The 12751-nt window shown below is 44.9% G+C and overlaps 1 protein-coding gene across 1 annotated transcript in view; it reads right to left on the bottom strand.

Moving 5' to 3' along the window:
* Positions 1-7086: 7086 nt before the first annotated feature.
* The window catches only part of LOC143037771 (plasminogen-like), an 18358-nt gene continuing 12693 nt past the window's right edge, over positions 7087-12751 (bottom strand). Inside the window, exons 2-3 of the mRNA XM_076206324.1 lie at positions 7853-7940; positions 7087-7242 (exon numbers count right to left, since the gene is read on the bottom strand). Coding sequence (XP_076062439.1) covers positions 7087-7242; positions 7853-7940 — 244 coding nt within the window. The remainder of the gene's footprint in view (positions 7243-7852; positions 7941-12751) is intronic.

Below are 12751 nucleotides of genomic sequence, written 5' to 3'. Positions count from 1 at the left end.
ATATTTGTACTAGTAGAATAGAACACTAGTACATTTTTACGCTAGTTCAAGCACACTAGTTTTTGTGTACTAATGCAGTAGTCAATTTCTGTATTAATATTTTCACTCCGCTGAAACTTGCATTATGGAAGCATAACTTTATTTATACTATTATGTCCCACATATCTATATGTAAATGACTGTAACTATTAGTGCAATTATTCCATAATGTCTAAATTGCAATACGTAAACCAAATTATTCGCGGTGCTCCTGAATGTGTAATATGTCATTTTTGCATAAAGAATTGTGTTTCGCCGACAAGACAGCGGCATTACTCGCCTATACCACGCTTTTTAATTTCAGTAAACAAGTCCCAAGAGAATGGGAACATAACACTACATTAAAACACCGGGACACGTACCCTAGTACACGCACACCGGTACACGTATACCAATACACTAGTACATTAATTCACTAGAGCTATTTCACTGATACCAGTACACTTGTACTATTAATACGCTTGTAAACAAGTATTAGTACACTAGCACTGATGATGAAATGCTGGAGGACTTTGCTACGTACACAAACAACTTCTATCTGGAGTAATTCTTTATTATCCATTTTTTCTTAATCGAGAGAATAAATAACAATATCACAAATAAACATGCCCTCATACCTTTGGCGTGGGTTGGCCGAGCCGACAGAGGGAGTGGCTGGGCGCAATTCTTTGCCTAAAAACTTCAGAGTAAACGTCTGGTTTGAGGAAGAGAAGGAGAAACAGGTAGAGGATCAAGTGGATGAGCAGCAGCTGCCTGGTTAGTGGAAGAGGTGGAGCAGCAGCTGCCTGGGTAGTGGAAGAGGTGGAGGAGCTGGTTAGTGGAGGAGGAAGTGGAGCAGCAGTTGCCTGGTTAGTGGAGGTGATGGAGCAGCTGTATGGTTAGTGGAGGAAGTGGAGCAGCTGGTGCCTGGTTAGTGGAGGGAGTGGAGCAGCAGCTGCCTGGTTAGAGGAAGAGAAGCAGCAGCTGCCTGGTTAGTGGTGGAACAGCTGGTGTCTGGTTAGTGGAGGAAGAAGAGCAGCAGCTGCCTGGTTAGTGGAGCAGCTGGTGCCTGGTTAGTGGAGGAAGAAGTGGAGCAGTAGCTACCTGGTTAGTGGAGAAGGAAGTGGAGCAGTTGCTGCCTGGTTAGTGGAGAAGGAAGTGGAACAGCTGGTGCCTGGTTAGTGGAGGAGGAAGTGGAACAGCAGCTGCCTGGTTAGTGGAGGAAGAGGAGCAGCAGCTGCCTGGTTAGTGGAGGAAGAGGAACAGCTGCCTGGTTAGTGGAGCAGTTGGTGCCTGGTTAGAGGAACAAGAGGATGAGCAGCAGCTGCCTAGTTAGTGGAAGAGATGGAGCAGCAGCTGCCTGGGTAGTGGAGGTGGAGGAGCTGGTTAGTGGAGGAGGAAGTGGAGCTGCAGCTACCTGGTTAGTGGAGGTGGTGGAGCAGCTGTATGGTTAGTGGAGGAAGTGGAGCAGCTGGTGCCTGGTTAGTGGAGGGAGTGGTGCAGCAGCTGCCTGGTTAGAGGAAGAGGAGCAGCAGCTACCTGGTTAGTGGAGGAGCAGCTGTTGTCTGGTTAGTGGAGGAAGAAGAGCAACAGCTGTCTGGTTAGTGGAGCAGCTGGTGCCTGATTAGTGGAGGAGGAAGTGGAGCAGCAGCTGCCTGGTTAGTGGAGAAGGAAGTGGAGCAGTTGGTTAGTGGAGAAGGAAGTGGAACAGCTGGTGCCTGGTTAGTGGAGGAGGAAATGGAACAGCAGCTGCCTGGTTAGTGGAGGAAGAGGAGCAGCAGCTGCCTGGTTAGTGGAGAAGTGGAGCAGTTGGTGCCTGGTTAGAGGAACAAGAGGATGACCAGAAGCTGCCTGGTTAGTGGAAGAGGTGGAGCAGCAGCTGTATGGTTAGTGGAGGAAGTGAAGCAGCTGGTGCCTGGGTAGTGGAGGAAGTGGAGCAGCAGCTGCTTGGTTAGAGGAACAAGAGGATGAGCAGCAGCTGCCTGGTTAGTGGAGGAAGTGGAGCAGCAGCTGCCAGGGTAGTGGAGGTGGAGCAACAGCTGTATGGTTAGTGGAGGAAGTGAAGTAGGTGGTGCCTGTTTAGTGGAGGAAGTGGAGCAGCAGCTGCCTGGTTAGAAGAAGAGGAGCAGCAGCTGCCTGGTTAGTGGTGGAGCAGCTGGTGCCTGGTTAGTGGAGGAGGTGGAGCAGCCGGTGTCTGGTTAGTGGAGGTGGAGCAGCTGTTGCCTGGGTAGTGGAGGTGGAGCAGTAGCTGTCTGGTTAGTGGAGGCGGAGCAGCTGGTGCCTGGTTAGTGGAGGAAGAGGAGCAGTGGCTGCATGGTTAGTGGAGGTGGACCAGCTGGTACCTGGTTAGTGAAGGAGCAGTAGCAGCAGCTGCCTCGTTAGTGGAGGAGGAAGTGGAGGTGGAGCAGCAGTTGCCTAAGCAGTGGAGGAAGTGGAGCAGCTGATGCCTGAGTAGTGGAGGAAATGGAGTAGCTGGTGCCTGAGTAGTGGAGGTGGAGCAGCAGTTGCCTGGGTCGTGGAGGAGGTGGAGCAGCTGGTACCTGGTTAATGGAGGAGTAGTAGCTGCCTGGTTAGTGGTGAAGGAGCTGGTGCCTGGATAGTGGAGGTGGAGCAGCTGGTGCCTGGTTAGTGGAGGAGGTGGAGCAGTTGGTGCCTGGGTAGTGGAGGAGGAAGTGGAGGAGTTGGTGCATGGGAGGTGGAGGTGGAGGAGCTGGTGCCTGGGTAGTGGAGGAGCAGCAGTAGCTGCCTGGTTAGTGGAGATGGAGAAGTTGGTGCCTGGGTAATGGAGGAGCTGCAGCTGGTGCCTGGTTAGTGGAGGTGGAGCAGCTGGTGCCTGTTTAGTGGAGGTGGAGCAGCTGGTGCCTGGTTAGTGGAGGTGGAACAACTGGTGAAAGCAAGGTGATAAGATATACAAAGGGGTGAGGATGGCAGTAAGCTCTCTTAAAGAAGAGAGGTTAGAGGAGGTGGACAGTTTTAAATATTTTGTATGACTTGTGGCAGGGAATGGAGGAAGGAGGTGGAGGTAAACTGTAGAATGAAGGATGAAAAGTGTCATAAAAAATGGGTACCTGGGGATGGATGCAAAGACAGAACTGTATAAAAGAGGAGCTTGTACATATGACACTCTATGGGGGCTACTTGGAATTTAAAGGAAACAAAAAAAAATTGAGATGAAGCATTTTGGAAGTATGATAGGTGATACAAGTTGGATAGTGTGAGAAATGAGGAGGTGAGAAGGATAGCTGGGGTGGAAAGGGAGCTGGCAGATAGTGCTGATAAAAGAATACTGTGATGGTTTGGGCACATGGGATGGATGAATATGGGTACATGCCTTGTATGGCTATCCCTCTTACAAAGGGGAAGAAGCCACTTGGTATATAGATAAAAACATACTGAGTTAATTACTGATGCAGTTGTGGTGTAGCGATTTTTCACCTTGTGTTCCCACATGTCCAGCAGGTGTTTAGAGAGGCAGATCCTACAAATGCCTTCATCACAGTACTAGGGCCTTCCTATGAACTAAGGCACATCAATCTTGTGTATACATGTGTCTACATAGTCACATACACACACAAACATAAGAAATACATATCAATATGCATCCATACATATACATACATACATACATATATATATACCAAGGCTTTTTCCCCCTTACAAGGGGGGTAGCAAAAAAGAAAAAGGCATAAAATCATTCCCACCCATTCCATCCCTGAATACACTCCACACCCCTCCACCCTCCCTCTTATTTTAGCACATATACATAAATGAATATGTGCATTGTGTGTTTTTTAGTAATTGTAATATTCAGGAAAGGAGCTACATCCGTGACCCCCCCCCACCCCCCGCTTTTTCATCTTAAACTTATCCTACATTGTTTTGAACCTGCTTTTGGTTTTAACTTGGGCTACATTCTCTAAGCTACTCCAGGAGTTGATGCATCTATCTGGGAAACTGTGTTTTTTTACATCCTTCAGACAAGTGTGCCAAAGAGGTCTTGTTTGTCACTTTTATCTGGTCCCTTTACTGGCCTGAACACCACTTCTTTCAATGATAGCAAGTCCAGTGTTTGTAATGTCTCTTCATATGTCTTGCCTGCAAGACTGGGGACGAGTTTAGTTGTTGTTCTTTGGCTACCTCTCTTATAAAGGGGGAAAAGCTCTTGGTATATATGAGTAGATATAGATAGAACTTTCTCAAAGTTCTTCATCTCTACAGATTCTCGTGTAATAATTTCTAGCCTCACCTCTTCCATTCTCTTCCTTTAATAACTTTTTCTTTTGGCACAACCATTTTGGGGACTAATCTTTTCTACTGAGTATATATACTTTCTTGCAACACTGCCTCTGACCCAGATCAGTGGACAAGATGCAGGGATGACCCATCATCCAGGAGGTGCCAAGATAAGAGGGAGGGTGGAGGGGAGTGGAGTGTATTAGGGATGGAGTGGGTGGGAATGGTTTTTATGCCTTTTTCTTTTTGGCTACCTCCCACTTAACTCATCCCACAACACACATTGCATGTGATAAGGTCATTTGTCACATGTACACCATCAAATTCCAACATGCAAAAAATGTATCTAACCTGCACCAATTAACTCATCCCACAACACACTTTGCATGTGATAAGGTCATGTGTCACATATGCAGATGTGCACCATCAAATTCCAACATGCAAAAAATGTATCCATCCCCACTCAAACCATGCGTTTCTAGGTGAGCTCTGAAATGTCCTTAGGACCTAAAATCATACTTTACTTCACCTGGCTATTCACATCCGTCATGTAGTTTCTCATACATTTCTTCCTAAACACTTTTGTGCAGAACGAGAGATACCTTGCTTGACTCACATATTATATCATACAACCTGGGGTGAGACATGTGTGCTACACAAGGCATCACATGCATAATATATCAGATAAATCACGAGGAACATTATCTGTTCAATGTGAACCATGGCATGAGCTGGCTACACATGCAGTCCATGAAACCCATGGTGAACAAAAGTAACACAAAAATCTCATCATACATTAACACCTTTTGTAGAAAAGTTATACATTCATGTGCATCGTTCGCACTTAACATTTTCCAGCATACAATCTCAATACTGTAGCAACCTTTACACATTTTGCTGCAGTCTGTGCCAAACTATTTTCTTACACAAGATTTCATTCAAACTGAAAGCATCGCTTCCTAAACTCAATAATATCGCTTCTTGTCTCAAGATAGTGGTCAGAAACCTGTAGCACCATAGTAATGACCCCCAGGGCCTCCTGTAGGTCCCTCCAGATAGATATTCTGGGCTGGTGTCCGTGCTTCTGCATCCATGGATGAGTCTGTTTCTAGGTAATAGGAGAAAGAGGAGGAAATAAAAGGGGAGGAGGATGAGGGTAGTAGTAATTACCTATTATCAGCTCTCCCTGTGTGAAGTTGGGGGATGACACTAAAAGTTACTAGAGAGCTTAGGCTTTGTTCAGAGACTGAATGTCAGCCCGTGAGGTTTTCCCCCCTCCAGATGGAGGGAGGTAAAGTAACGAGTTTTAAACACGGATGGCAGACACATAAATCGTACGAGTACGTGTTGTAAGCTACAGTAACGTGTAGTTAAACAAGGACATTTTAACTTCTGTGATATGTACATGTAATAATTATGTACAGTTTATGCAAACATGCTTACCCTCACACATACATATAAATATTTACAGATATGTATACATATGCATACACATATGCACACAAGAGGCATACACACAGACACGCAAATATGTTACTGGTATTTACATGCATGCACAGACACACACATTTTCATAATGTATACACTGTATATGCATACTGTATGTGCAGCTAGGTTTCTGTATTTCTGCACTGTTACGTCAGTCCGGACACCTTCCTCTGTTGCACGGACATGCACGAGCACAAAAACTGTCTTTACAAATGGACACAGAAGTGGAACTTTCCACTGGAAAACACAACCACTAATGAGAGGTACAACCTCTAGAGCATTTTTCTTGTCTGTCTACTGTTCCATTGGGAAGTTTTTTCAAACCACACATAAGCACCTGTGTTGTCTTAGACCATGGTTTTAGAGACAGTGAACAATCATTGTCCAAACTGTCAAACTTTCTGATACTGTATATCAATCACACTAATCACTCGTTAAGTTATGGGTGTCCTTGATGTTGTGTGACGAGGCAGTTCCAATGTTTTCATAATGCCTAAAAAAAAATGATCTCTCACTCAAGAGAAAACTGTAGATACTTTCGTAATTCATCCACCTTATAAGTATATCTATTGTCTCTACCAGACCCGTAAGTGTCTTTTTATAACCCCAAGTCTATTTATATTAGAGCCCACCCACTTGCTGCAATACGCTCTGCGTGCACCATATAAGGGCCGATTCACATTATATGATTCATCTTTGTTTGGCTTTCATACATTTTTTGCATTGAAGTCAATTAGGCTGTTTGCATTATATGTTCTGTCTATTGTTCATCTTTTGTACAGCCTTCATTTGTACATACTGGATATGTTTGGAAGAAATTCCAAAGGATGAAATGTATACATAATGGAAATGTTCTGCATCCTAGCCATAAGTGTGAGCATCGTTATGTATCAGTCACTTGGTGGTAACAGGGGGAAGGCTGTGACTTACCCTCAGTCTGAAAACTTTTGTATTTGCACATTGAAGAAATAGTCATGAGCAACGGAAAGTCAATATGGTAGAACTGGTCACTGGCTATGAGGAGCTTGTCAAGTCCAAAATTCACCCTATGACTTTCTTTTCCTTTGGCAATTGTGCACCTCATCTTCATCTAAAAGAAGAGCAATTGCAGCAAGTTCCTTTGCACAACCTTTTCTTGGTGCCATACCAGAGAAACAGCGGCACACTGACTGACCGCATCACGTATGGTGTGAACACAGTGACATTTTGATGGAACACAAACGAAATGTAACCGTATGAAAATGAACCATGTAGTGTGCATTGGCCCTAATGTGGTTGGGCTCATTGTTTGGGATCCCTATACGCCACGCTCTCGTCCACGTGTGGTCTTCACCTGCCACTCAGTCTTCAGTGGTCACAATTCCACTCGTCTGAGCCATCGGAACACTCAACGAACCCGTTGCAGATGTTGGCAGAGGACAGGCATTCCCCCAGGGGACACCGGTGGCCCTGACATGTTGCATTCACGGGACGACTCAGCTCACTCTGCGTCAGCTCCATAACCTAGAAAATGGAAGAATATTTTCCTTAAGGTTAATTAAACCGTCATCAATCCCTTCAGCTGACAGAGGAATAAAACTATCTAGATTTAGCCAAAGAAAAATCTGACATGGTCATCTTCAGGTTGAAGAGTGACTAAGGGAGGAATGGTTATAGTGGATTGGCTAGTGAGGTTATTCAATGTGTGACCAAGGAAGGGGAATGTGCCAAGGGACTGGAGGAGTGCATATACAGTTCTGCTGCATAAAGGAAAAGGGGACAGTATGTGGGGAGTGGAGGAGTTTGGGTGAACTTGAGTTGTGAAGGAAGCAAGTAAATATCATGAGGAAATTAAAAATGTCATGAGAAATAGGTATCTGAGAATGGATACAATGAGGAGCTTTTATGGAGGAGTGATTATGTCTATGACACTGTATGGGTTAGAGAATTGGAATAATGCAGGAAAACACAGCACTTCCACAGCAGAGCCTGACAACCACAGCTGGTTTACCCCCGCAGCTTCATTTACAATTTCTTACTGCGGGAAAGAAAATCATGACTTCCCTGCAAGTGAAGAGATTTTTAGCACTTAGACTTTGGGTAATCTGCCTATGTTGGAGCACTTGTGACATACCTGGTCAATCCAGGAGAGGTACTTGACGACTTTGGTGTAGACCCCTGGGTGGTGTGGGCGTGCACACCCTAGCCGTTGCTCGTAACGCCTACCAGTTGGCAGCGACCATCAGGTTCCTGTGTGGAGATATTTAAGTTGTTGTATTTACCTAGTTGTAGGGGAAGGGAGCTGTGCTCATGGTGACCCGTCTTTGTATCTTTCAGCATGAAGGAGGAAGAGCTGTGAATATAATGAGAAAATATGCCTAAAGGAAACTACTTAACCCATAATGCGGCTAGATGGTGAGAGATACAGAGAGAGAGAGAGCGAGCAAGACAGAGAGAGAGAAGTTAAGAATCAAACAAATAAAAACCACAGCAATGGTAGTCAGCCACAAGGAACATAACTGTTCTGTGATTGCATACATACATATACTAAGATTTTCTTCCCCTTACAAGGGAGGTAGCCAAAGTCAATAGGCATAATTCCACTCCCGCCCATTCCATCCCCACATACTCCATTCCCATCCACCCCCCTCCCTCCCTCCCTCTTTTCTTGTATCCTACTGGATGATGGGTCATCCCTTCATCTCACCCACTGCCCTGGGGTTGCATGTAACAAAAAGTCTTTGGGGAATCTCACCCATGACTTTCTTTCCCCGTAAAAAGAATGTCTGTGAATTCCAAAGACAGTAGTGAAGGATGCAGTGTTTGTACCAAGAAACTAGCATTTCACCTTGAATAAAGTCTTCGAGAACCTACCTGTCGGGCAAGTTTGGACCAAATCGGTGATCTTCGAATTTTCGGCTAAATTCATGGGGGTTAATCCTTTGAGATTTTTTGGATTTTGGGTCATTTTGGTCACTTGCTTCGATTTACCCGCCATCTCACCCACAGGTCGAGGGTGGCTAGGTCTGCCGTGGATTCCAATTTGATACCACTCAGGCCAACGGTATGGGTGCCAGAGGCCAAAAGGTGATTACTGGGTGAAAAGGTCCAAACTTGGAGGAGTGCCACTGCCACGCCCTTGGACTTACGCTGCTCATGTTTATCTTGCTGTGCACTTTGACCGACTCTCTCCCTGTGGGGCAAGTTTGGACCAAATCGGTCACCTTCGATTTTTTGGATTTTGGGTCATATTGGTCACTTGCTCCGATTTACCCGCTATCTCACCCACAGGTTGAGAGCGGCTAGGGCTGCCGTGGAGTCCAATTTGACACCACTCAGGCCAACGGTATGGGTGCCAGAGGCCAGAAGGTGATTACTGGGTGAAAAGGCCCAAATTTGGAGTGGTGCTACTGCCATGCCCTCGGACTCAGGCGGCTTATGTTTACCTTGCTGTGCACGTTGACCGACTCTCTCCCTGTGGGGCAAGTTTGGAACAAATCGGTGACCTTCGAATTTTCGGCTAAATTCATGGGGTAATCCTTTGAGATTTTTTTGGATTTTTGGTCATTTTGGTCACTTGCTCCGATTTACCCACCATCTCACCCATAGGTCGAGGGCGGCTAGGGCTGCCATGGAGTCCAATTTAACACCACTCAGGCCTACGGTATGGGTGCCAGAGACCAACAAGTGATTACTAGGTGAAATGGCACAAATTTGGAGGGGTGCCACTGCCACGCCCTTCGACTCAAGCTGCTCATGTCTACTTTGCTGTGTACTTTGACCGACTCTCTCCCTGTGGGGCAGGTTTGGACCAAATCGGTCACCTTCGAATTTTCGGCTAAATTTTTTGGATTTTGGGTCATTTTGGTCACACGCTCCGATTTACCCGCCATCTCACCCACAGGTTGAGGGCGGCTAGGGCTACCGTGGAGTCCAATTTGACACCTCTCAGGCCAACGGTATGGGTGCCAGAGGCCAAAAGGTGATTACTGGGTGAAAAGGTCCAAATTTGGAGGGGTGCCACTGCCACGCCCTTGGACTCAGGCTGCTCATGTTTATCTTGCTGTGCACTTTGACCGACTCTCTCCCTGTGGGGCAAGTGAAAGGGGTGAAAGTGGCAGTAGACTGGAAGTGAGCATTAAGGGAGAGCGACTGGAGGAAGTGGATAGTTTTAGATACTTGGGTGCAAATGTGGCAGGAAAAGGTGGAGTGAAGGTGGAGGTAGAATGTAGATTGAGAGAAGCGAGTAAATGCCTTGGTGGATTAAAGAGTGTAATGAGGAATAGACATTTGGGAATGGATGCTAAGAGGAGACTGTATGAAAGAGTGATTGTGCCAACAGCACTGTATGGGGCAGAAACATGGAACATAAGAGAAGAAGAGAGAAGGAGTTTGAATGTGTATGAGATGAGGTGTCTGAGAAGTATGATGGGGGTTACTAGGCTAGATAGAGTGAGAAATAAGGAGGTGAGGAGGAGAACAGTGGTGGAAAAGGAGCTGGGAGATAGGGTTGATGAAAGAGTATTAGGATGGTTTGGACACATGGAAAGAATGAGTGAAGAAAGACTAGTAAAAGAGGTATGGAAGGCAGATGTGGAGGGAGTGAACATGAGGGGACGTCCTAGGATGAGGTGGATGGATGGGGTGAAGGGGGCTTTGGGGAAGAGGGGAATGTCTGTTGAGGAAGGACGGGAGAGGATAGAAGACAGGGGCGAATGGAGAATGGGTTGTATATGGATGAGGTTGTGATTGCATGAGGTGGAATGGGCGGGGGGATGGGGGGTGAGGTAGTATGTGTGAGCAAAATTTGACGCAGCCCGAAGGGATTTCTCCCCGTCCTCTCCTTTTATGAAGCGGCCTTGCTGTGGATGTGCTGTGTCTTGCGACACTGCTTCTGACCCAGGGCAGTGGACAAGGTGAAGGGATGACCCGTCATCCAGGAGGTGCTCAGATAAGAGGGAGGGTGGGAGGGGTGTGGAGTGTATTCAGGGATGGAATGGGTGGGAATGATTTCATGCCTTTCCCTTTTTGGATACCTCCCTTGTAAGGGGGGGAAAAGCCTTGGTATATGCATATATCTATTTTTAGCTATTTTTAGCTATTAGCTATTTTTAGCTATTTTTTAGTTATTTCTAGCTATTTTTAGCCATTTTAGCCATTTTGTAGCTTTTTTTTGCTATTTTTAGCTATTTTTAGCTATTTTTAGCTTTTTTTTCTTTTTCTTTTAGCTATTTCTAAGCTTTTTTTTTTTTAGCTATTTTTAGCTAAAAGAGAAGTCGAGGAAAAGGAGGAAGAGAGAAAGATCTTGGGAAGAGGAGGAGGAGAAAGAGGAAAAGAGCTGCGGAAAAGAAGATGAAAGGCGAGGTGGAGGAGGAGGAGGAGTAGGAGAAGAACTGAGGAGGAAGAGAGAAAGATCTTGGGAGGAGGAGGAGGAGAAAGAGGAAAAGAGCTGCGGAAAAGAAGATGAAAGGCAAGGTGGAGGAGGAGGAGGAGTAGGAGAACAACTGAAGAGGAAGAGATGGAAGATGAAGCGGAGGTGGAGGAGGAAGAGGAGGAGATGGAAGGTGAGGACGAGAAGGAGGAGGAGAAAGAGGAGGGGGAATAGGAGAATGAGAAGAAGCTCTTTTCTGTGAGCAATAACTTGCGCCTCTATCCATGGGGACAAGAATACTGAAGAAATGGACTCCTGGAAATGGTGGAGGAAAGGTTTAAGGTAAGTTCCAGAACGGAGGGATAACAGAAAGTGAAGAAGGAAAGTGAAGGAAAAAGATAGGATATGAAAGAGGAAGAGAAGGAGATGAAAGAGAAAGAGGAGGGGAAGAAGAAAGAAAGGAGTGAACGAGGGTGTTGGAGAGGAAGAGGAAGAAGGAATGGAAAGAGGAGGAGATTCAGGAGAAGGCGTAAGAAGAGTAAAACAGATGAAATTAAAAAAAAAAAAAAAAAAGAGGAGTCGGGTGGGAAAGTTGTAGAGGGATGACTAATGAAACAGAAAAGGAGGAGGTGGAGGAGGAGGAGGAGGAGGAGGAGGAGGAGGAGGAGGAAGAGGAAGAGGAGGAGGAAGGAGAGAAGTAAAAGGATGGAACGAGGGCTAAAAGTCTGGTGAAAATAATGAATAGTAGACGAGAGAGTAGGATGAATAGAAGAGGGAGAAAAGTGAGGGGGAGGGAATGTTGGAGAAAGGGTGCAGAGAAGGAGATGGGGGAAGGGAGAATATAAGACCCTCAAGGTTAAAGAAAAATGAATGAGAGAAAGAACCAAAGAAGGGGAGAAAGAGAGGATAGATAGAAAATTGGATAGAAAAAAAAAGGACAAGAAGAAAAAGAAAGGATAAGACGAAAGATGAAGGAAAGGCCAAAAAATAAGATAGTTAAGAACAGGGAGAGGAAGAAGAAAAGTGAAAATAGTAAAAAAAAAAAAAAAAAAAAAAAAAATGGTGAATGAGAAAAATCATGAAAAATGAAGAGGTTAAGGAAGGAAATGGAGTTGAATTGAGGTCACGTGTAATTAAGCAAAAGAGAGGGAAGGAGAAGAGCAGGTAAAGAGTGGGCAGTGCGTTAATAACCAGAGTTTCTATCCTTAGGATCAATAACATACCAAAAATGTGGAATAAAGGTAGACTCAGAGGTGACTTGATACAAGTCTTTAAGATTCTAAAGGGGATTGACATCATCACAAGTGACAAATTTTTTACACTGAATGAGACGCCGACAAAAAATAATGGTCTCAAACTGTCAGGAAATAGATTCAATTTGGAAATGAGTAGAAACAATTTTGTCAAGCGTGTAGTTAATGAATGGAATAAACTTACTGCAGAGGCAGTACAATGTAGTTCAGTTCGAAGCTTTAATATTCGCTTAGATAAACATCTAAGCAAGATGCTGTAATGACTGTCAATTATTTTGTATCATTTGTTTATTTGTTTGTTATTATTTGTCTGTTTGTTAATTATTTGCTTGATTTTCATTTATCATTATTTATCTGTCAATTAATTATTATCTACTATTTACCTGTTTATTTATTATCTAAATTTACC

This window comes from Oratosquilla oratoria, chromosome 23 (assembly GCF_046742065.1).
Source record: "Oratosquilla oratoria isolate Oo_2021 chromosome 23, ASM4674206v1, whole genome shotgun sequence".
NCBI lineage: Eukaryota > Metazoa > Arthropoda > Malacostraca > Stomatopoda > Squillidae > Oratosquilla > Oratosquilla oratoria.
This window is presented reverse-complemented; position numbering and strand designations above follow the sequence as displayed.